We start from the raw sequence: 25,288 nt of genomic DNA, 5'->3' as shown, positions 1-25,288 counted from the left end.
TATATTAACCAATAATTTCTTGAAGGCTTGAAAGAAGAGCAAGAACAAAACACGGCACACTAACCAAGTCAAGAAATTCATCATATTTCCTTAATATTAGTATCCTATTAAATAAATAAAAAAATATATATTTAGGTACAGTAAAGTCATTTTATTTTACAGCAATTCTAAGCAGTAAAGTCCTATTAACCTTATTTAACTTTTATTAATTTTAAAAATTTTAAAAGGTTAAAATAAAAAATTTTCTACGCCCCTAGATTCGCAGCTGCTTATTTGGAAGTTGAAACCGAACGCGGTCTCCATTTCTGACTAAAGTAGCAGCGTGGTTTGGGAGTTGAAACTGAAGACCCCATTATCGAAGGGTGTAAATAAGCAGCTTTGTGGGATTAACTGCTTCAACTTTGCCTGCTAATTCTTAGGATTGTAGACACAAGTCTTTCAAATTCAATTACACAAAATCAATGAAAATACGAGGTTTAAGGGAAAGCACTCAAAAACACAAATGTATCAACGTTCCATATATTTTCCATAAAAGTTGCTCTTTACCAGTTACCAAGTTGTTTTTACGCGGTTTCTCAACGGATGATTTTGTTGCATTTTTTATTATACAAATTAACAATTAAATTAAAACTCACATAAATTTATCACTGAGCCAATGACATGATTAACAATTTATTAAACTAGTTATTAGCTTTTTTCTTCAAGATACTAATAAATTAACTTTTCACTTCATTAATGGTGTACGAGACTCATATACTGACTCTACTTATGTATCTTACATGTGTTCCATATTTTTATTTTATTTTTTTACTTTTCCGGTTGGAGAGAGAAAGAGAGAAAGGGAATAAAAATATAAAGTTTGCTTAATTTTGTATTTTTTGTATGAATTGTTTTATCATATTATTTATTATTGTATCTTGACATGATTTGTATGTTGATATTATTTTTTATTTGTATTTAATTTAGAGAAAGAATATTTTCTTTTAAATTTTTATTATTTATTTAGATGGTAATGACCGTCGAAATCACTAAATAAAAATTCTTACGATAAAATAATTCTAAACAGTAGTAAAGAATAATAGGGTCGAGTCCACAGGGATTGATAATTATGATCAACTTTCGTGTTTTTCTAATGAACAAAATTTCCTTCGTGGCAATAGTCGTGCACACGACTCAAAACGGACATGTTAAAAAATAAATAAAATAAATTAGGGAAGTTAAAAAAATATAGAAATTAAATAAGTGAGATAGCATAAATTAACAATTATGTAAATTGAAAATAAAATAAATTAGAAAATGATTTTGAATTCTTAAACAGAATTATAAAGCCTTAGCCCTAGACTCAGTGAATTTTAGTTTCTAAATCGATCCTCAAAAATGAGTTTTCTCCTTCAAACAATAAGCTAATTATAGCGGCTAAAAATGTCCTAACCGTCAATTCTTCCTTTTGTAGTTGATTTCGGTATGACCTGCAAACTAACCCTTATTGATTGTCTAACTGCGATACACGCGTTCGCAATTCAAGACCCGGATAGTCTTGCATTTTGAAGGATCCAACTCGGATCAATGCCCTTAACCGCCCTTGATTTGCTCGCGAAAATCCAAATACAGCATGGTCGACTCATCTTTCCAACTATCCGCCAAAACGACTCCAACCCAGCACGCTTTTTGAATTAAAATTAAGTTAACTTTAAGAGATGCATTTGTCAATCCCGATATTCCAGAAAGATGGTGAATACCGATTTGAAGGATTTTTAGTGTGGATATGTGTCTCACGATTCCTAACTGGAAATAATATCGACCTAAAGCTAAGTAAAGATTTAGTAAACCATGATTTGGTTGGTTATGGTAGTGAATTTGAATGGAAATGATGGTTGGTGAAAGGGGAAGGGCTCGGGAAACAATTAAGCCAAAATAAACAAAAGTTCGCAGAATGCCACTCTTTCATGTAAAGTAAGAACGAAAATAAATTGATTTTTTTTTTCTATTCAATTGCCAGGCAAATTAAGGAGTCTTTTCAAGTTCACCATAGACCTTATTTATATACAAATCATATACTAAAATTAGGCTAATCCCACCTGCCCACTAATTACATGAAATAAAATATCAAATTTTCTTTTTTAAATTTGACTTTTTCAAGGTCAAAATTAATTAGCTCTTAAATGTTTCTAAATTTCTGATTTGGCCCATCTTCCTCCAAAGATCAAAAACAAAGAAAATTTGTGTTGAAAGATGAAAAACAGAAGCAAAAGATGAATTCTGTTGAGAGAAAAATGATAATTCTCACTATTACTAGTTTTTTTTTGGTGAAAAGATAATTCTCATTACTAGTTTTAGTAACAATACAATATGCATAAATAGCTCCATAACATTGGAAGAAAACAAACGTAACTTGTGCTTGTATCCAAGCTGTAAAATCAACTTAATAATAACCTAAAAAGCTACTAAATCAGCTAAGTAGCTCACTAACCTTAGTAAAAACAAAATTACAACCAAACTAAACTTAGTTTACATATTACAAAAAGTTCCAACAACCAAATTACACACTGAATATTTCCTTGCTGCTGCATTGTTGCCAACATTCAACAAATATTCAACAGAATATTTTTAGACTGAATGTGCGATGATTTTTAATGGTTGAGCTTTCTGTAAAATAAGACCGTAAGTTTCATCCATGTTTAAGCTTTCAGGTGTGATTCCATCTTCAAGTTCCCAAACAAATGAATGAATAAGTCTACCCAGCATTAAGTGCAACATTCTTATGGCTAACGGCAATCCAGGACAAATTCGTCGCCCAGCTCCAAATGGAATCAGACCGAAGTTCCTTCCTTTAACATCTATATCTGATCCTATGAACCTTTCTGGATGAAACAAGTCAGGTTCTTCCCAGATACTGGGATCTCTGCCTATAGCCCATGCATTGATCAACACTTGTGCGTCTTTTGGAACCACAAAGTTGTGAATCTCAATATCTGCTTCAACTTTTCTAGGAAGTAAGAAAGGAACCGGAGGATGCAATCTCAACGTTTCCTTTACAATTGCTTGCAAATAAGGTAAACGAGTAACATCAGATTCCTCCACTACGTTCCCTTTGCCAATTATTTGTTGTAGTTCTCTCCGGGCTTCTAGTAAAGATTTTGGGTTACAAAGTAATTCTGCCATTGCCCATTCAAGTGTACTTGTAGCTGTATCCGTTCCTGCGGTGAACAAATCCTGTTTCACAAATTCTTACCAAGTTATGGACTGAAACTTCAAAAAATAATAATAATAATAAATTGAGAAACTAAAAGGAAACAAAGTTACTACAAAAATCAAATGTTTTATCAGATTTCTATCGAGCTCTTCATTGTCATCTTGACTGATTTGGAGAAGAATATCCAAGAAATCATTAGTTGGTATATAATCATTCATCTTTCTCAACTCCAACCGCTTTTCAATCTCTTTATCGAAGAGCTTCATAATCTTCTCAAAAAGAATTGTCACCCGACGCCTTATGCCTTGCAAGTCTAGCTTAGCAAGAAGAGTAGGAAAAAAATCACTAAAATTGGGTTTCCCAAACTCCTCCTTGAAAGCCTGCATGGTTTCTCTGAATTCCAGAGCAGTATGAGAAGAAGAGTCGGCAAAATCGATGGAGAAAACAGTATTGGACAAAAGATTAAGCGAAGTTTTGAAAACAGCTGTGGATATCTCTATCGCTTCCCCAATTCGGGAACTATGACGAACATCAGTAAGGAGTTGTTCTACTTTGCTTCGCCGTAAGTGTTGGTTAGCGTCAAGTTTCTGACTAGCGAAAATGTGCAAATTGCAGATTTTCCTAAGACTTTTCCATGTGGTTGAAACAGGCATCCAAGCCAATCCAGCTTCGTGATGTTGAAGGGCACGAAGGGCATCTGGAACGGTTCGGTTACAAGATATTGCATCGTGTGTTTGGAGGATTTCTTTGGCCATGGTTTCAGATGACAAAACTATAGTAGTTGTTTGACCAAGTTTCACAGTCATGATGTCCCCATGAATCTTGGCAAGATTGGCAAGAGACTTATGGGGTTTATCACCAAGCTGAAAGAGGTTTCCGAAGATCGGAATTGCGGGTGGGCCTGGTGGAAGCTTGTCGGTTCTTTTCAATTTCCTTGAGGCTTGAAACGAGACCAAGAACAAAACAAGGCACACTGACACTAACCAACTAAAAAAAACCATCTTAGTTGCTCTTGCTCTTACACATTTAAATTGTAAAGTGAAGTTGTTTTATAGCAATTTTAAGCAACATGCCTTGAATGTCTTGCTGTTGAGTAGCCTCATTGGAAAGTTGAAACTGTTGATGAATACTGAATAAATTAGTTTACTGACATTGGTTTTGACTGTTTGACCCAATTATTGAAGGACGGAAATATTAAGACGCTACTATAAAATATATAAATCAAATTTATTGTAAGTGAAAGTAAATTATGGAAATTATTCGAGTAAAGACTTCTTAAATAAAAATAATAATTCTAAATTTTTAATAAAAAAGGCTTAATATAAAATTTGGTACTTAAATTTAGTATATTTTTCTAATTCGGTACCTAATTTTTTTTTTTTACAATTTAATATTTATTATTGCGCACAAAATACTCCAAAGCGCTAACGGTGTTAATACTTTTATGAGATGGCACACATATCCACTGTCTGGCTGACACATGGCATATGAAACCGTCACAATTTTAGATATGGAAAATACATAAAAATTTTAAATTTTAATTTCTTAATTAAAGATTAATCTCTTTTTTTTTTGGAAAACTCTTTGCTAAAACTTAATCGCATTTTCTTTCAAAAGCTAAACCCTAAACCATATAAAAACTTGTTCAGATTTTCTTTTCAATCAAAGAAAGAAATTAATATCAAGATTTGTATTTTATCTTGAGTGGGTCTACTGATTTTTTTTATTTGAAATTCTGTTTTCTTTTTATAAGCCCTTTTTCTAATTTTTATTTATGATTTTTTTTGTTAACTAAATTGTGTTTTACTATTGAAATATTAGGTTTTCAATATTTAAAACTTGAAATATGTTGTTATTTTAAGCTGTGTTTTGTATTTAGGTTAGGTTTTTTTTTATTTGCTTTAAGGAATTTGATAATTGATTAAGAATTATTTTTGGATTTTCTTTGAAAATTATTTTATGAGTATTCAAAACTATTTTGAGGGTTCAAAATAAGTATCTAACTTGGGAAATCAAGTTGAGAGATTTCGAATTTTAGTTCATGCTCTGATAGGTTTTCCTTCATATGGTTTAAAGTTATAATATGATTAGAAACTCATTTTGATTTTGAATAATTAATTTTTTAAAAATTTTTTGATAGCACATAGTGAAGCAAACAGATGGTGAAGTAGAGCATGATAACTGTAGAGAGGTGATGAATTTAACAACATCCACCTTTGTCATCCCTATTCAGAACCTAGACAAATTTATCATTGTCACTCCTATTTATAATGGTAATCTATTGGTGTATGTACCATTTACAATGAACTGAGCATTTCTTTAAAAACTACAAGAGTTGTCACTAGTAAGGTCTGAGGGTTTGTCGAAATTGATATATGTACTTGTAGATACACTGATTACCTTGGTACCAGGATTCTTGTCTACACAGTTTCTCGGAACGATCTTAGAAACAAAGGTGAAACTCTTTCCAATTAAATGGATGAGCACTAAGCTTCAAGGAACGATGAAAAAAGCTACTTATTCCATGTATTTTGAAGATGTATTGCGGCAGTATTTTTTGGTTGTAGATTAAATGAACCTTCGTTAAAGTTCAAATGTTAATATTAGCTGCACATTACTCGGTTCCTTTTGATAGATTTATATGATTTTTATTTGATTGGCAGAATGATAGAAAACATGAAATTTACGACACAATAACTTGTCGTTAGCTAAGTTTCACTTATTACACGTCAATAGTTATAGATAAAATAACCAACACTATATTGTTAATTTGAAATCGGGATGATTCTTAATGGTTGAGCTTTATGCAGAAAAAGACCATACTTATCCTTCATATCTAAACTCCCTGGTGTGATGTTATTTTCAAGTTTCCAATCAAATGAATGAATGAGTCCACCCAACATTAAGTGCAACATTCTCATGGCCAATGGTAATCCAGGGCAAATTCGTCGCCCACCTCCAAACGGAATCAGTCCAAAATCCCTTCCTTTAACATCCATTTCTGATCTTATGAACCTCTCTGGACGAAACAAGTCAGGCTCGTCCCAGAACTTAGGATCTCTGCCTATAGCCCATGCGTTGATCAACAGTTGTGTACCTTTTGGAATGACGAAGCTGTGAATCTCGATATCTGCTTCAGCTTTTCTGGGGAGTAACAAAGGAAACGATGGATGCAACCTCATCGTTTCCTTGACAATTGCTTGCAAATAAGGTAAACAAGTAATGTTAGATTCCTCCACCAAGTTCCCCTCGCCAATTATTTGCTTCAGTTCTCCTCGGGCTTCCTGCAAAACTTTTGGGTTTTGGAGTAATTCCGCCATTGCCCATTCCAAAGTACTTGTAGTTGTCTCGATTGCGCCTACAACCAAATCCTGTTTCACAATTTCTTACCAAGTTGAATAACTTATACAACTTAAATAACAAATGACTGAAAAGAGATTAAGTTACAACCAATATCAAATGTTTGATAAGATTTCTGTCGAGCTTTTCGCTGTTTCCTTGGTGGCTGAGTTGGAGAAGGATATCCAAGAAATCATCAGTTGATATATAATCATTCATCCTTCTCAACTCCATCCGCTCATCGACCATTTTATCGAAAAGATCCATCATCTTTCTAAAAAGAATTGCCACTCGACGCCTGATGCCCTGCAAGTCAAGATTAGCAATAGGGAAATAATCACCAAAGTTGGGTTTTCCCAACTCTTCCATGATACCCTGCACAATTTCTCGGAACTCCTCAGAAGTATGAGTAGAGTCGGCTAAATCAATGGAGAAAATAGTATTTGATATGAGACTAAGCGTAGTTTTGAAAGCAGCTTGACGTATCTCAATCGCTTCTCCTATGAGGGAACTTTCACGAACACCAGCAAGGAGTTGTTCTACTTTGCTGCGCCTCAAGTATTGATTGGCGTCAAGTTTCGGAGTAGCGAAAATATGCAAATTGCAGATTTTCCTAAGATTTCTCCATGTGGTTGAAACAGGCATCCAAGGCAATCCGGCTTCGTGATGTTGAAGGGCACGAAGGGCATCGGGAATGGTTCGGTTACAAGATACGGCATCATGCTTTTGGAGGATTTCTTTGGCCATTGTTGCAGATGAAAAAACTACGGTAGTAGTGTGGCCAAGTTTCAGAGTCATGATGTCCCCATGAATCTTGGCAAGTTTGGCAAGGAACCTATGGGGTTTATCACCAACCTGGAAAAGGTTCCCGAAGATCGGAATTGTTGGTGGACCGGGCGGAAGCTTATGGGATCTTACCAATTTCCTTCTTGTGATCAAAAGGAAAGCTTGAAACAATATCAAGTAGAAAACAAAGTACATTAACCAATTCAGGAAATCCATATCAATTGCTGCTTGTTATACACAATAGAAAGTACCTCTTATTTTTTATAACACTGTTAAGCTCTGAAAGAATCTAGCTAGGCTTCAGCAAAATTTGATTTTTTTTACCTAATTGATGAAAATTAATTAATTATTTGGGAAAATTACATAAGCCAAAATTTATGTACGAAAATGACTCATTTTTTATAATGTCTGCACACACCGGCGGCACTACTCTAAATGATGATCCAATCATCAACTTTAAAAAAATGTAATTTTGTGTAACTACCATCAATATGTCAAGCGGCACCAAATTTTATTTTTCAAAATACTTGTTAAAAATATGAAGAATCAGAGAGAAATAAAAAAGAAAAATATATTTTTTAACGAGTGTCGTCAATTTGTCAGGCAACACTGAAGAATTTTTTTTAAAAAAATTGTGTATCAATATGTTAGGCGACACCGATAAATATTTTTAAAAAATAATTTTTTAGGTGTCATCGTTATGTCAGTCGGCACTGATGATATTTAAAAAATATATTATAAAAAGAATAGTTTGAAGCTTTAATCATTATTTTAAAAGATTTAGAGCCGACTGTTAGGAGATTTGAATCGTAGAAATAAAAAGAAGAGGAAGAAATCTCTTTTTTTGTTGTCAAAATTGACACGAAAGGCAACCGTAAATAGCGAAAATCAAATGGACTCTTTTTTGGGTGAATAAATCAATGAATTCCATACCCATATCCATATCCATATCCATTGTTTCTGTACTGCCATTGGAGACAATCTTTTGGCTTTTTTCTTTCCTCATCCATATCCATAGTTCCTACAAAACGACGACACGTATACGAATTGCTATCACTCAACATGTGGTCAATATCTAGGATAAGCTTTTCGTTATCTAAAATGTTAAATTCAAAATACAAATAAATATAACAATAAATTTACATCTTACTATTAATAGAAAATAAACAATATATGTTTATTATTTATTTTAAATTAAATTAAATTATTTAAAATTTAAACTTAAATAAGGAGACATATCATTTATGAATTATATTAACTCTAATTAATTTAAATTAATTAATAGATAAAAACATCTTCTGATCTCTAAAATAATTAGTCTTCATAGAGGGTAAAACGGGACATGGAAAAACTTTAATTATACCTAAAAAATTACTTTCAATTAAATTAAGAGTTAATTGCACTAGACATTCCCAAACTATGTCTCTCATTTTAAATTGGCTCTCAAACTTCAAAACATTCTAGTTATATTCCAAAATAATCGATGTTATATTAATTGTGATCTTTCTTTATTAAAACTATTAATTTAACCGTTAAATGACACATCAAATTTTTACGTAGCTAAATTTAAAATAAAAAATTTGAAGACATAGAACATTGCTGCATAAAAGAAAAAAAAGAAGAAGGTAAAACTAAAAAAAAAATGAACGGTAAAGTTTTTGTAAATGACAAAAATATAATGTCGGTAATGACAATATATCGCAAAAAAATAGAAAAATAAAGTACACACAGATTTTACGTGGAAACCCTTTCGGGAAAAAACCACGGACAGAGGAGAAGAAAATTCACTATGTCGAATTCGAATTATTTACAAGAGGAGTAGACTATGCCTATTTATAGGCTTGTAAACCTTATTCTAATAGGAGTGAAACTCATTATTCTAATCAATATCATATACATGGAGTTTAATAAGATTTAAAAAACCTTATTCTAAAATAAAATAAAAGAAATATAATTCTATAGGGATTTTACTTTTATTTTATTTTACCACTGTATTTTATTTAAATAAGGATTCGAGTCACTTAATTCTAACAATCTCCACCTTGACACGAATTCTTAATAAACAAGTTCTTCATCGCGAACTTTCAATGAACAAGTTCTCCACCTCTTCCATAAAACCCCTTAAGGGTTTATCTTCAACAATGAACACCAACCAAGTCTAAACAATGCTCAAACTTGGTTATAGGAAGTGACTTAGTCATCATATCTGCAGGATTTTTATGAGTACTAATTTTGCTCACAACAATATCACCACGAGTAATAATATCACGAACAAAATGATACTAACATCAATGTGTTTTGTTCTCTCATGAAACATTTGATCTTTTGTAAGGAAGATGGAACTTTGACTATCACAAAATGCTGTATTGATTTGAAGGTCTTTATTGAGTTCACTAAAGAGTCCCTTCAACCAAATAGCTTCTTTACAAGCCTCAGTAATCGCCATGTACTCAGCTTCAGTGGTAGACAAAGTGACTGTAGTTTGAAAAGTGGCTTTCCAACTGATTGCGCAACCTTCGATTGTAAAGACATAACCTGTGAAAGATCTTCTTCTGTCGAGGTCTCCAGCAAAATCAGCATCAACATACCCGATGACTCTATCTCTAGTTCTTCCAAACTGTAAGCAAACGTCGGTAGTATCTCGTAAGTATCTTAAAACCCACTGAACTACTTTCCAATGTTCTTTACCGGGATTCGCCATGTATCTGCTAACTGCACTAACTGTATATGATAAATCTGGACGTGAACAAACCATGACATACATGAGAGATCCCACTGCACTAGAGTATGGAACATGTGACATGTACTCAATCTCATCATTTGATTGTGGAGACAAAGCCGATGAAAGTCTGAAATGGGCTGCTAAAGGAGTACTAACAGGCTTAGCATTCTGCATATTGAATCTGCAAAGAACTTTCTCAATGTACCCCTTCTGACTTAGGTACAATTTACTTGCTTTTCTATCTCTGAGAATCTCCATACCAAGTATCTTCTTTGCTGGTCCCAAGTCTTTCATCTCAAATTCTTCACTTAGTTGGGCTTTGACCTTCCTTATCTCTCCTTTATCTTTCGCTGCTATCAACATGTCATCAAAAAAAAGGAGTAGATACACAAAAGAACCATCACTGTTTTTCTTAAAATAAACACAACTGTCAAAGCTACTTTTTTTAAAATCATGAGAAGTCATAAAGGAATCAAACCTCTTATACCATTGTCTTGGTGACTGTTTCAAACCATAAAGGGACTTTTTCAGCAAGCAAACATAGTCCTCTTTTTCTGAGACTGTAAAACCCTCTGGTTGTTGCATGTAAATATCCTCCTCAAGTTCTCCATGCAAAAATACAGTTTTTACATCTAACTGCTCAAGCTCCAAATCATGCATGGCCATAATACCAAGCAAAACTCAAATCGAACTATGCTTCACAACTGGAGAGAACACATCTATGAAGTCCACTCCTAGAATTTAACTGTAACCCTTTGCAACAAGCCTTGCCTTATATCTGGGTTCTTCGACTCTTGGAGTTTCGTTTTTCTTCTTAAACACCCATTTAAAACGAACAACCTTTTTACCTTTAGGAAGTTTCACAAGATCCCATGTTTGATTTTTGTGTAGTGATTCCATCTCCTCTTGCATAGCAAACATCCAATTTTCTGAGTCTTCACAACTAACCGCCTCAGAATAATTAGATGGCTCTTGGTTTGCATCTATATCTTCAGCCACATTTAAAGCATAAGCAACTAGATCAGCCTCGGCATACTTCTTTGGAGGTTTAATTTCTCTTCTAGTTCTGTTTTTGGCGATAGAGTATTGTGGTGAAGAAGCAACTCTATTTTGAATTTTTGTACTGGCTTTAGTAGCCGACTCTGTTGTAGATTCTAGATTAATCTGATGCTCCACCTGCTTTTGATTTTCTTTATTGGAAGAGTCTTTAAGAGATAAGTTAGGTAGCATAGCAGTTTCATCAAAAACAACATCTCTGCTAATCACAACTTTTCTATTTTCAGGACACCATAACTTATACCCTTTTACACCAGCTTTATAACCAAGAAAAACACATTTAATGGATCTCGGTTCCAATTTTCCATTATCAACATGAGCATACGCAGGACAACCAAAGATCTTTATATCAGAATAGTTAGCAGGATTACCAGACCATACCTCTTGTGGAGTCTTTTTCTCAATGGCAACAGATAGAGATCTGTTGATCAAAAAACATGCAGTAGAGGCTGCTTCTGTGACAGCCTGATTTTGACCCTAATCGGAATAGTGGTTTCGGGACCACAAATCCGAGTCTGAAAAATATTTTAATATTATTTTTTTTGTTAATTATGTGTGAATTTACATATGTGAAAGTTTCGTGAATTTATTTTATTGTTTGTCTTCTAAATTTGAAAAAGGGGCTTAATCGCGTAAAATAAAAATTTAATGGTTATATATGAAAGTGCCTAATTGTTGTTGTCTTTATAATTTGGGAGGTTCTATGATGCAATTAGCCCACTATATAAGTTAGTGGATGAAAATGGTCAAGAATGACCTTATATTATATGTTATATATATTAACTTATAAAGGTTAAATTAGTAAATAAAATATTATAATGTATTTATAATAAAACAAAACATAAATTAAAAGTATTATCATGTTCATCTTGACGAAATTTGCTAAAGAAAAAGAAAAGAAAAGAGCTTTGAAGAATTCGGCCATTACTAAGCTCAATCAAGGTATATTTCGGTTTCGATTTTTGATGATTTTTATGTTTTTGAGATCGTTGCTTCGAGTACTACAAAGCCCATGCTTGAATTTTTGAATTGGTTGTGTATTTTGTGACATGCCATTGAAGAGAGCTTGTTGTTTTTGTTGTTAGATGATGGAAAATAAATATATGTTGTTAGATTTTCATGTTTTAATTAGTAATTTTTGATAAAAATGTGTATTAAGGACTAAATTAAGAAAAGTGTAAATTGAGAGGTCAAAATGTGAAATAAATGAAATGTGTGGACTTAGATGGACTATAGGAATATTCGGCCCTAGCATGATAAATGCAAATTTTGTGTATTTTGTGTTTTATGCAATAGGGACTAAATTGTAAAAAATGTAAAATGCCAGGGGCAAAATGGTAATTTGCCTATTTATGTGTTTTTGGATTAAATTGAATGGAATTATGTTTAAATAAGTTTAATTTGAATATGTTTAAATCATGAACCAAAGAAAATGGATTTAGATCGGGGAAAAACAAAAATAATCGAATAGTCATCTATTCCGTCCGTCGATACCCGAGGTAAGTTTATAAGCAAATAGATGTTATAATTTTTAATTAAATGTGAATTATATGTGCTGAAATGAATATGTGAATGAATATATGTATTAGCCGAATGTGTACAAGCTTGGCAGCTATGTTTATGAATTCGTTTCGACTGAGTTACAACGTCTGAAAGCCCCGTTTGAGCCTTAGGAATAGTTAGGATACATATGTCATGACTTAGGATTTCGATATGTATTTTCGTGTAAGACCACGTCTGGGACGTTGGCATCGAATTGTGTATACGTGTAAGACCATGTCTGGGACATTGGCATCGTATTTGATTTGTGTAAGACCCTGTCTGGGACAGTGGCATCGATATGTGATTACATGTAAGACCAAGTCTGGGACGTTGGCATTGTACGAGCCTTCCGACTATCCAAATATCCTTTTTAATTCCGAATGGTTCAACGGGTAAAGATAAGTTGTGTACGAATGTTTAAATCAGGCTAAGTGACCAGGTATGTGATAATTGATTATCTATTTGAAAATAAGGTAAGTTGTATACTTGAATTGATGATATGAAGTTATGTGAAATATGAATTATGTGGTTGCATATTTGAATATATATGTATTCGGCCTTTGATGTATATGTGTATTGAGGAAAGTGATGATTAGTTATATTATCAATTGATTATTTGGTAAAGAGGGAAGTTATTACAAATTATATAACTTTTGATATATAAGTTGATAAATTGAATTATATGTGAAATTATAATGGTTTATTACTAATTGTCTAGCTTAATGTACGTAAATGATTAAATGTTTATTTGCTTATGACTTACTAAGCTTTGATAGCTTACTGTGTGTAATCGCTTTCTATTTTATAGATTTGGAAGTTGGTTATAAGCTCGGCGATCGTCAGAGAAGTGTATCACACTATCGAGTACTGTTTTCGGTATTTTACTAAGTTTGAAATTGAACTTATGGCATGTATATTCTAGTTAATATGTTTGATTTCGGGTATGTTAATATGAGCCATGCGAAAATGGCTTATTTATTTTGTTAAGCATGGTTTTTATGCTTTTGAACAAGTGTTGGATATGTTGATTTTGGTATCTCGGCTATGGAATATTTATTTATGTGAATTATGTTTGATATGTTTTGTTAAGAATGTGGTAAATAATTCGGCATAGGTGAGCTTAGATGAAGCATATAAGTGAAGTGAGTTTGGTATATATATGTTATGGTGTTTTAGTCACGTGCTTCGGCAATGAGGTAAATGATATTCAAGCTTAATTAATCTTGGTTATGTGTTATATATATTTATATATGATATGTGTGATATGTTTGGTTTTGGTATTGGTGTTTCGACTATGGTTTATTTATAAGTAAATATATGTGAATCTTGTTTGATATGCTTTGTTAAGGTATTGTTATGTAATTTAGTAATTAAGAGAACTCGGTTATGGCATATAGGTGAAATGCTAAGTAAATCATAGATGAAATGATAGTTAAATTTGGTTTGTAAGAGTATATTTACATTAATAAATTGATTTGAAAGAAACTAGTAATGTGCATGTGTATGTACGGTTATAAGGTATGGAAGAACATGTGTATATTTGGTCATGATCTAGACTTATTTTGGAAGTATGTTTTATGCTATAAATTGGTGTATGGATATAGGTTTGGAAAATGTGAAGTGATATGTATGATTTTATTATTTGAATCGATATGGGTTGATTAGGAAATGACATATTTTGACTTATGATTTAATGGCTAAATCTTGTACAATTTATGAGGTTATTTATGGATGCCAATTTGTTATGAAATAAATTAGGAATGTGGAGTATTTAATAAAGTTACGATTTGCTCATGCAAGTGGACTTAATATTCGATTTTGTATTTGTAAAATGATATGAATTGTATGGATTTTTGGATATGGCTAAAATGGTGTATTCATTATCATTACTGTGTATCTTCTCAAGCTCTAACAGCTTAGCTTCAAGAACATCTCGTATCCAATGGTACCTCACATCAATATGCTTAGATCTAGCATGAAAAGTTGAGTTCTTACCAAGATGAATAGCACTCTGGCTATCACAGTACAGGACATACTTCTCCTGAGTAAAACCAAGCTCATGCACAAACTTCTTCATCCAAAGCATCTCCTTACACGCTTCGGTTGCTGCAATGAACTCTGATTCGGTGGTGGACAATGCAACACACTTTTGTAGTCTCGATTGCCATGCCACAGCTCCCCCTGCATAAGTGATTAAGTAACCTGAAGTAGATCTCCTCGAGTCAATGTCTCCGGCCATGTCTGAATCTGTATACCCAAGAAGAACAGGTTTCTCATTGCCGAAACAAAGTTTCATGTTGGAAGTGCCACGAAGATATCTCATAATCCACTTCACTGCATTCCAATGCTTTCTGCCTGGATTAGAAAGAAACCGACTAACTGTACCAACGGCATAAGCCAAGTCTGGTCTCGTGCAAACCATTGCGTACATCAAACTACCCACGGCTGAAGAGTAAGGAATTTTCTACATCTCTTCCTTCTCCTTTTCTGTGGAAGGACTATGCTTAACACTCAATCTAAAGTGCATAGCAAAGGGAGTATTCACCGCTTTAGCTTTGTCCATACTAAACCTTTGAAGTACTTTCTCAACGTACCTATCTTGTGATAACCATAATTTGTTGGCCTTTCTATCACGTGTCAGTCTTATGCCAAGAATTTGTTTTGCTGGCCCCAAATCCTTCATTGCAAAGGATTTACTCAATTCTAGAAGCATTCTGACCAACAATAAGCATATCATCAACATAGAGCAAAAGAATAATAAAATCATCACCAAATAATCTCTTAACAAACACACAATGATCAGAAGTAGTCTTCTTGTAGCCTTGCTCCCCCATAACAGACTCAAACTTCTTGTACCATTGCCTTGGAGCTTGCTTCAAACCATACAAGCTCTTCTTCAATCTGCACACATAGTCCTCTTTCCCTTGTGCAACAAAACCCTCTGGCTGCTCCATGTAAAGCTCTTCTTCCAAGTCACCATGAAGAAAAGCAGTTTTCACATCCATTTGTTCAACCTCTAGGTCATAACAAGCTACCAAACTCAGTATAGTTCTGATAGAGGACATCTTCACAACCGGAGAAAATATTTTTTCAAAATCAACCCCTTTTTCTGAGTATAACCCTTGACGACCAATCTAGCTTTGTATCGTGGAGATGAAGACTTCTCTTCTTGCTTCAACCTGTAAACCCACCGATTATTCAAAGCTCTTTTGCCCTTAGGCAGTTTCACCAATTCAAAAGTATGGTTCTCATGCAAGGATTGAAGTTCGTCTTTCATCGCTTCAACCTACTGATCTTTGCATTCACTCTCCATAGCCTCTTCATAACATTCAAGTTCTCCCTCGTTAGTCAAAAGAACATATTCATCAGGAGAATACCTGACAGAAGATCGTCGATCTCTGGAAGACCTTCGAAGTGGAACTGCTGGTGGAGCTATAGGTGCTTGTTGTTGATCATTCACAACATCATCCATGGGAGTATCAAAGTCACCTATAGTCTGATGGTCACCACTAACATCACCATGCACATCATCCTGGATAGGATCTGGTGAAGAGTCTAGGGGAACCGGATTCACATCGATCAAGTCACCACTACCTTGTGAATCCACTTTCTCCGTCTTATCAATGTCATCAATGGTCTGATCCTCAATGAAGACAACATCTCTGCTTCTCACGAGTTTCTTCTGAACTGGATCATAGAGTCTATAACCAAACTCACCATTTAGACCATAACCAATAAAAATGTATTGTCGAGCCTTGGCATCCAACTTGGATCTTTCATCCTTTGGAACATGAACAAATGCTTTACAACCGAACACACGTAGGTGATCATATGACACGTCTTTACCAAACCAAACTCTATCTGTCACTGTATTCAAAGCTTCAGCCCAAAATGATCTTGGTAACTTTGCATCTGACAACAAAAATCTGACTCTCTCAATCAATGTTCGGTTCATTCTTTCAGCTAACCCATTTAACTGTGGAGTCTTTGGTGGTGTTCTCTGATGTCTGATTCCCTGTCGTAGACAATACTCATAAAACGACCCTGTGTACTCGCCACCATTATCAGTACGAATGCACTTCAACTTCTTCCCAGTTTCCCTTTCAACTGATGCTTGAAACTGTTTAAACACCTCAAAGTCTTGATTTTTAGACTTCAAAGTGTAAACCCGTAGCTTTCTTGAACAATCATCAATGAAAGTCACAAAGTAAAGTGCACCACCACGTGATCTTACTTCTATCGGACCACAAACATCTGAATGGACCAACTCTAGCAACTCTAATTTCCTATGAGGAGGATGGCTTCTAAATGAAACTCTTCTCTGCTTTCCTGCTAGACAATGAGCACAATTCTTCAGTGTAGCATTCTTTAAACCCGAAAGTTGATTCTTCTTCGCTAAACAGCTAAGCCCCTTCTCACTCATGTGACTGAGTCGTTTATGCCACAACTCAATTGAGCTGTCATTCAGTGTCACATTCACCGTCTCTCGAGAAGTCAAAGCTTGCAATCTCAACGTTTCCTTTACAATTGCTTGCAAATAAGGTAAACGAGTAACATCAGATTCCTCCACTACGTTCCCTTTGCCAATTATTTGTTGTAGTTCTCTCCGGGCTTCTAGTAAAGATTTTGGGTTACAAAGTAATGTTGGGAAGGAACCGAACAACCGAAACAAAGCGAAAGCACAACCGGTGTTCTTTCTCTCCTTATAACTCCTGTCAAAAATTATGGCAAGCACAATAGCACAAGATATGTTCTCTAGCAACCTTAATCAACCACAAATCAACTAATGCAACCACAACAAAAATAAATAGAGACACCGTTATTTTTACGTGGAAAACCCCTCTAAATCAACGGTAAAAACCACGGGACTTTAGAGTCCGATCAAGAGTTCCACTATCATCAAATGTTCAACTACAAGATCACAATATCAAGCCTACAACAAGCATTCAACTCCGACAAGGCTAACAATATGTAATCTTTAGCAAAAGAGAGAAAAATGAGAGAACATCACCAAAAACGTAGCTGCTGAAAAATGGGTATTTCCAACGCTACAAGACTCGGATGAAAAATTCGACCGTACAAAGTCAAGAACACCTTATCGCCTAGCTGCTGTCCAAAAATCAGCTCAATCGAACCACGGATGAACACCTTATCGCCTAGCTGCTGTCCCGCTCCATTGTCTTCCCTATTCAGAACCTAGACAAATTTATCAGCCCATTTGTTGTATAATTTGATTATAAACTTAGCAAGGTTAATCCCACCTACCCACTAATTACATGAAATAAAATATGAGATTTTCTTTTTTTAATTTGACTTTTACAAGGTCAAAAATTTAATTAGCGCTTAAATGTCTTTAAATTTTTGATTAGGCCCATCTTCTATCGTTCATGCTCCAAAGATCAAAAACAAAGAAAATTTGTGTTGAAAGATGAAAAACAGAAGCAAAAGATGAATTCTGTTGAGAGAAAAATGATAATTCTCATTACTAGTTTTTTTTTTTTGGTGAAAAGATAATTCTCATTATTATCAAACATAATTGATATAAACTCAAGAGTTTACTAATGTAATTAGAATGTTTTAAAATTTAAAGACCAATTTAGAACGAAAATCATTGTTTGAGAATATTTGATGCAATTAACTCTTAAATTAATAAAGTAATAGTAGTGAATTATTATTTAAAAATTTAATATTTGAAAACAGAATATATTTTTTTAAAACTCACTAATAAACTTAAAAAATTATCATGTGTTAAATTTTTTATATATTTATTTTATCATATTTTATTATATCTTATATTATCATCCCAATTCTACTTAAAATAAACTACCATGCCAGTATATTTGGTATATCCATGCTTTAATTATTTTCTAAAGGCTTTTATTTTATTTATTTATTGTTGTATCGTATATTAACCAATAATTTCTTGAAGGCTTGAAAGAAGAGCAAGAACAAAACACGGCACACTAACCAAGTCAAGAAATTCATCATATTTCCTTAATATTAGTATCCTATTAAATAAATAAAAAAATATATATTTAGGTACAGTAAAGTCATTTTATTTTACAGCAATTCTAAGCAGTAAAGTCCTATTAACCTTATTTAACTTTTATTAATTTTAAAAATTTTAAAAGGTTAAAATAAAAAATTTTCTACGCCCCTAGATTCGCAGCTGCTTATTTGGAAGTTGAAACCGAACGCGGTCTCCATTTCTGACTAAAGTAGCAGCGTGGTTTGGGAGTTGAAACTGAAGACCCCATTATCGAAGGGTGTAAATAAGCAGCTTTGTGGGATTAACTGCTTCAACTTTGCCTGCTAATTCTTAGGATTGTAGACACAAGTCTTTCAAATTCAATTACACAAAATCAATGAAAATACGAGGTTTAAGGGAAAGCACTCAAAAACACAAATGTATCAACGTTCCATATATTTTCCATAAAAGTTGCTCTTTACCAGTTACCAAGTTGTTTTTACGCGGTTTCTCAACGGATGATTTTGTTGCATTTTTTATTATACAAATTAACAATTAAATTAAAACTCACATAAATTTATCACTGAGCCAATGACATGATTAACAATTTATTAAACTAGTTATTAGCTTTTTTCTTCAAGATACTAATAAATTAACTTTTCACTTCATTAATGGTGTACGAGACTCATATACTGACTCTACTTATGTATCTTACATGTGTTCCATATTTTTATTTTATTTTTTTACTTTTCCGGTTGGAGAGAGAAAGAGAGAAAGGGAATAAAAATATAAAGTTTGCTTAATTTTGTATTTTTTGTATGAATTGTTTTATCATATTATTTATTATTGTATCTTGACATGATTTGTATGTTGATATTATTTTTTATTTGTATTTAATTTAGAGAAAGAATATTTTCTTTTAAATTTTTATTATTTATTTAGATGGTAATGACCGTCGAAATCACTAAATAAAAATTCTTACGATAAAATAATTCTAAACAGTAGTAAAGAATAATAGGGTCGAGTCCACAGGGATTGATAATTATGATCAACTTTCGTGTTTTTCTAATGAACAAAATTTCCTTCGTGGCAATAGTCGTGCACACGACTCAAAACGGACATGTTAAAAAATAAATAAAATAAATTAGGGAAGTTAAAAAATATAGAAATTAAATAAGTGAGATAGCATAAATTAACAATTATGTAAATTGAAAATAAAATAAATTAGAAAATGATTTTGAATTCTTAAACAGAATTATAAAGCCTTAGCCCTAGACTCAGTGAATTTTAGTTTCTAAATCGATCCTCAAAAATGAGTTTTCTCCTTCAAACAATAAGCTAATTATAGCGGCTAAAAATGTCCTAACCGTCAATTCTTCCTTTTGTAGTTGATTTCGGTATGACCTGCAAACTAACCCTTATTGATTGTCTAACTGCGATACACGCGTTCGCAATTCAAGACCCGGATAGTCTTGCATTTTGAAGGATCCAACTCGGATCAATGCCCTTAACCGCCCTTGATTTGCTCGCGAAAATCCAAATACAGCATGGTCGACTCATCTTTCCAACTATCCGCCAAAACGACTCCAACCCAGCACGCTTTTTGAATTAAAATTAAGTTAACTTTAAGAGATGCATTTGTCAATCCCGATATTCCAGAAAGATGGTGAATACCGATTTGAAGGATTTTTAGTGTGGATATGTGTCTCACGATTCCTAACTGGAAATAATATCGACCTAAAGCTAAGTAAAGATTTAGTAAACCATGATTTGGTTGGTTATGGTAGTGAATTTGAATGGAAATGATGGTTGGTGAAAGGGGAAGGGCTCGGGAAACAATTAAGCCAAAATAAACAAAAGTTCGCAGAATGCCACTCTTTCATGTAAAGTAAGAACGAAAATAAATTGATTTTTTTTTTCTATTCAATTGCCAGGCAAATTAAGGAGTCTTTTCAAGTTCACCATAGACCTTATTTATATACAAATCATATACTAAAATTAGGCTAATCCCACCTGCCCACTAATTACATGAAATAAAATATCAAATTTTCTTTTTTAAATTTGACTTTTTCAAGGTCAAAAATTAATTAGCTCTTAAATGTTTCTAAATTTCTGATTTGGCCCATCTTCCTCCAAAGATCAAAAACAAAGAAAATTTGTGTTGAAAGATGAAAAACAGAAGCAAAAGATGAATTCTGTTGAGAGAAAAATGATAATTCTCACTATTACTAGTTTTTTTTTGGTGAAAAGATAATTCTCATTACTAGTTTTAGTAACAATACAATATGCATAAATAGCTCCATAACATTGGAAGAAAACAAACGTAACTTGTGCTTGTATCCAAGCTGTAAAATCAACTTAATAATAACCTAAAAAGCTACTAAATCAGCTAAGTAGCTCACTAACCTTAGTAAAAACAAAATTACAACCAAACTAAACTTAGTTTACATATTACAAAAAGTTCCAACAACCAAATTACACACTGAATATTTCCTTGCTGCTGCATTGTTGCCAACATTCAACAAATATTCAACAGAATATTTTTAGACTGAATGTGCGATGATTTTTAATGGTTGAGCTTTCTGTAAAATAAGACCGTAAGTTTCATCCATGTTTAAGCTTTCAGGTGTGATTCCATCTTCAAGTTCCCAAACAAATGAATGAATAAGTCTACCCAGCATTAAGTGCAACATTCTTATGGCTAACGGCAATCCAGGACAAATTCGTCGCCCAGCTCCAAATGGAATCAGACCGAAGTTCCTTCCTTTAACATCTATATCTGATCCTATGAACCTTTCTGGATGAAACAAGTCAGGTTCTTCCCAGATACTGGGATCTCTGCCTATAGCCCATGCATTGATCAACACTTGTGCGTCTTTTGGAACCACAAAGTTGTGAATCTCAATATCTGCTTCAACTTTTCTAGGAAGTAAGAAAGGAACCGGAGGATGCAATCTCAACGTTTCCTTTACAATTGCTTGCAAATAAGGTAAACGAGTAACATCAGATTCCTCCACTACGTTCCCTTTGCCAATTATTTGTTGTAGTTCTCTCCGGGCTTCTAGTAAAGATTTTGGGTTACAAAGTAATTCTGCCATTGCCCATTCAAGTGTACTTGTAGCTGTATCCGTTCCTGCGGTGAACAAATCCTGTTTCACAAATTCTTACCAAGTTATGGACTGAAACTTCAAAAAATAATAATAATAATAAATTGAGAAACTAAAAGGAAACAAAGTTACTACAAAAATCAAATGTTTTATCAGATTTCTATCGAGCTCTTCATTGTCATCTTGACTGATTTGGAGAAGAATATCCAAGAAATCATTAGTTGGTATATAATCATTCATCTTTCTCAACTCCAACCGCTTTTCAATCTCTTTATCGAAGAGCTTCATAATCTTCTCAAAAAGAATTGTCACCCGACGCCTTATGCCTTGCAAGTCTAGCTTAGCAAGAAGAGTAGGAAAAAAATCACTAAAATTGGGTTTCCCAAACTCCTCCTTGAAAGCCTGCATGGTTTCTCTGAATTCCAGAGCAGTATGAGAAGAAGAGTCGGCAAAATCGATGGAGAAAACAGTATTGGACAAAAGATTAAGCGAAGTTTTGAAAACAGCTGTGGATATCTCTATCGCTTCCCCAATTCGGGAACTATGACGAACATCAGTAAGGAGTTGTTCTACTTTGCTTTGCCGTAAGTGTTGGTTAGCGTCAAGTTTCTGACTAGCGAAAATGTGCAAATTGCAGATTTTCCTAAGACTTTTCCATGTGGTTGAAACAGGCATCCAAGCCAATCCAGCTTCGTGATGTTGAAGGGCACGAAGGGCATCTGGAACGGTTCGGTTACAAGATATTGCATCGTGTGTTTGGAGGAGTTCTTTGGCCATGGTTTCAGATGACAAAACTATAGTAGTTGTTTGACCAAGTTTCACAGTCATGATTCCCCATGAATCTTGGCAAGATTGGCAAGAGACTTATGGGGTTTATCACCAAGCTGAAAGAGGTTTCCGAAGATCGGAATTGCGGGTGGGCCTGGTGGAAGCTTGTCGGTTCTTTTCAATTTCCTTGAGGCTTGAAACGAGACCAAGAACAAAACAAGGCACACTGACACTAACCAACTAAAAAAAACCATCTTAGTTGCTCTTGCTCTTACACATTTAAATTGTAAAGTGAAGTTGTTTTATAGCAATTTTAAGCAACATGCCTTGAATGTCTTGCTGTTGAGTAGCCTCATTGGAAAGTTGAAACTGTTGATGAATACTGAATAAATTAGTTTACTGACATTGGTTTTGACTGTTTGACCCAATTATTGAAGGACGGAAATATTAAGACGCTACTATAAAATATATAAATCAAATTTATTGTAAGTGAAAGTAAATTATGGAAATTATTCGAGTAAAGACTTCTTAAATAAAAATAATAATTCTAAATTTTTAATAAAAAAGGCTTAATATAAAATTTGGTACTTAAATTTAGTATATTTTTCTAATTCGGTACCTAATTTTTTTTTACAATTTAATATTTATTATTGCGCACAAAATACTCCAAAGCGCTAACGGTGTTAATACTTTTTTGAGATGGCACACATATCCACTGTCTGGCTGACACATGGCATATGAAACCATCACAATTTTAGATATGGAAAATACATAAAAATTTTAAATTTTAATTTCTTAATTAAAAATTAATATTTTTTTAAAAAAATTCTTTACTAAAACTTAATCGTATTTTCTTTCAAAAGCTAAACCTCAAAGAAAGAAATTAATATCAAGTAAGATTTGTATTTTATCTTGAGTGGGTCGACTGATTTTTTATTTAAAATTCTTTTTTCTTTTTTTCTTTTTATAGAACTTTTTTTCTAATTTTTATTTATATATTTTTTTGTTAACTAAATTGTGTTTTGTGGTTGAAATTTCAGGTTTTCAATATTTAAAACCCAAAAGATGTTGTTATTTTAAGCCGTGTTTTGTATTTGGTTAGGTTTTTTTTTTGCTTTAAGGAATTTGATAATTGATTAAGAATTATTTTTGGATTTTCATTGAAAATTGTTTTATGAGTATTTAGAACTGATTTGAGGGTTCAAAATAAGTATCTAACTTGGGAAATCAAGTTGAGAGATTTCAAATTTGAGTTCATGCTCTGATAGGTTTTCCTTGATATGGTTTAGAGTTATAATATGATTTGAAACTCATTTTGATTTTGAATAATTAATTTTTTAAAATTTTTTGATAGCACATATTTAGGGAACCTACTTTTCTGAGAGTGAACTAAGTAAATTGAGATTATTAACTATGATTGTAGAAGGTCAGGAAACAAAAAAAAGCAAATTTATTTGATTTTTTCTAATTTTTACTTTTATTTTGTTAATTTGTTGTTCAAATATCAAGTTTTATTTTTTTTGGGTTGGACCATTACTGATACGTGCCAAAGTGCCATGCAACAATAACAACAACATAAATTTATATAAATACACGCATGGTAAAATTGAATAAGAAAAATAAATCAAGAAACACTCACACAACTCTTAACATTGTTTCCGATCTTGAAACACTTTTGGCATCGCATTTTCCTTCCCCTCATTAATAATCGAGTGCCACAACTTGATTCACCTACTTCCTTCACTCTGCATCTCTTGGGTCTTCCAGGCATTTTCCTTATGATAGGTGGATTAACTGATCCCATGTTTGTTTTTGTCCAGAATTTATCACTTCGTAAAAGAGATAAAAACACATTTATATAGTTTTTTTTATATAAATATGTACTATATCCGACAAAGACATAAGTTGCAATATCTTCTTGCTTCCACAATATGGTAGCAATGGAATAAGGGCATGGGATACTAGTGATATCCCCAAGCCCTACAAGTGCATTTCCATTTAACAAGGTCAACCATATAAACATCATCTCCATAGACTGCTTCAAATCCATTCCATCTTACATGAAAAAAAAGCACTAAGTTCTTTGTTTCTCTCTAATTTCCAACACATCTTAGGACAAAATGTTATATCATTTAGCCATATTCTTCACTATCCTACCCATTACATACTGCCTCACTTCCTCAAACAATAAAATAATAGCCATAAATCTTACCCCTACTATGACTAAATTAAAGGCTTTAGCAAAGTTGTTATCCACCACAACATCTAGCTTGGAAGAATGCTCGACAACAACGTTTCATTTTAGAACTTTGGAGACCTACCATGGCTTCATGCTTTAATGCACCTACCTTTTGTATATTGTTTCCATATTCGACCTTAGTTGTTGATTTACAACAAGCCCAAAATGCATGATGTAAGTCACCACCAGTGTGTTCCTTCCTCAGATTAGCATAATAATGCCTTGCACAAAACCGACGCTTGTAACAACCCATTTTTCAATGATATCAGAAACACTGGTTTCGAGGCTATAAATAGGATGAGTGAGTTCGTAAATATCATATAATAATATTTATGAGCCAAATATAGTGTTATAATAAATTTTTATTTGATAATTTATGTATTTGAATGAACAATTAGGTTCAAGTGGCAAGTCTTTAAAGTCAAGTGGTTTTAGAAAATGAGGTATCTGAACCTCGTTTCTATAAATTAATTAATTAATAATGACTAAATTGTAAAGGTTAGATAAGTGGGTTTCTATTAGTTTAATGGGATAAATGGTTAAGAAAATTTTAAAGTAATGGACTTAT

At 33.2% G+C, this 25,288-nt stretch overlaps 2 protein-coding genes and 1 pseudogene across 2 annotated transcripts; all 3 read right to left on the bottom strand.

Annotated features, from left to right (window-relative positions):
- Positions 1 to 2,350: 2,350 nt before the first annotated feature.
- Positions 2,351 to 4,444, bottom strand: LOC107930050 (geraniol 8-hydroxylase). Its single transcript, XM_041098618.1, has 2 exons — positions 3,307 to 4,444; positions 2,351 to 3,213 (listed from the first exon to the last, which is right to left on the bottom strand). The coding sequence occupies exons 1-2, from the start codon at positions 4,192 to 4,194 to the stop codon at positions 2,608 to 2,610; spliced, it is 1,494 nt and encodes a 497-aa protein (XP_040954552.1). The 5' UTR covers positions 4,195 to 4,444; the 3' UTR covers positions 2,351 to 2,607.
- A 1,375-nt stretch (positions 4,445 to 5,819) lies between these two features.
- On the bottom strand, positions 5,820 to 8,285 carry LOC107930049 (geraniol 8-hydroxylase). The gene is made up of 2 exons (XM_016861611.2): positions 6,644 to 8,285; positions 5,820 to 6,564 (listed from the first exon to the last, which is right to left on the bottom strand). Exons 1-2 carry the CDS (start codon positions 7,532 to 7,534, stop codon positions 5,959 to 5,961), a joined length of 1,497 nt encoding a protein of 498 aa, XP_016717100.1. The 5' UTR covers positions 7,535 to 8,285; the 3' UTR covers positions 5,820 to 5,958.
- Positions 8,286 to 20,892: 12,607 nt separating this feature from the next.
- LOC107930052 (geraniol 8-hydroxylase-like) lies at positions 20,893 to 22,852 on the bottom strand (annotated as a pseudogene).
- Positions 22,853 to 25,288: the final 2,436 nt, after the last annotated feature.

Source organism: Gossypium hirsutum, chromosome D08 (assembly GCF_007990345.1).
Source record: "Gossypium hirsutum isolate 1008001.06 chromosome D08, Gossypium_hirsutum_v2.1, whole genome shotgun sequence".
Classification (NCBI taxonomy): domain Eukaryota; kingdom Viridiplantae; phylum Streptophyta; class Magnoliopsida; order Malvales; family Malvaceae; genus Gossypium; species Gossypium hirsutum.
The sequence above is the reverse complement of the archived record's forward strand: the minus strand, read 5'-3'. Positions and strand labels throughout refer to the sequence as shown.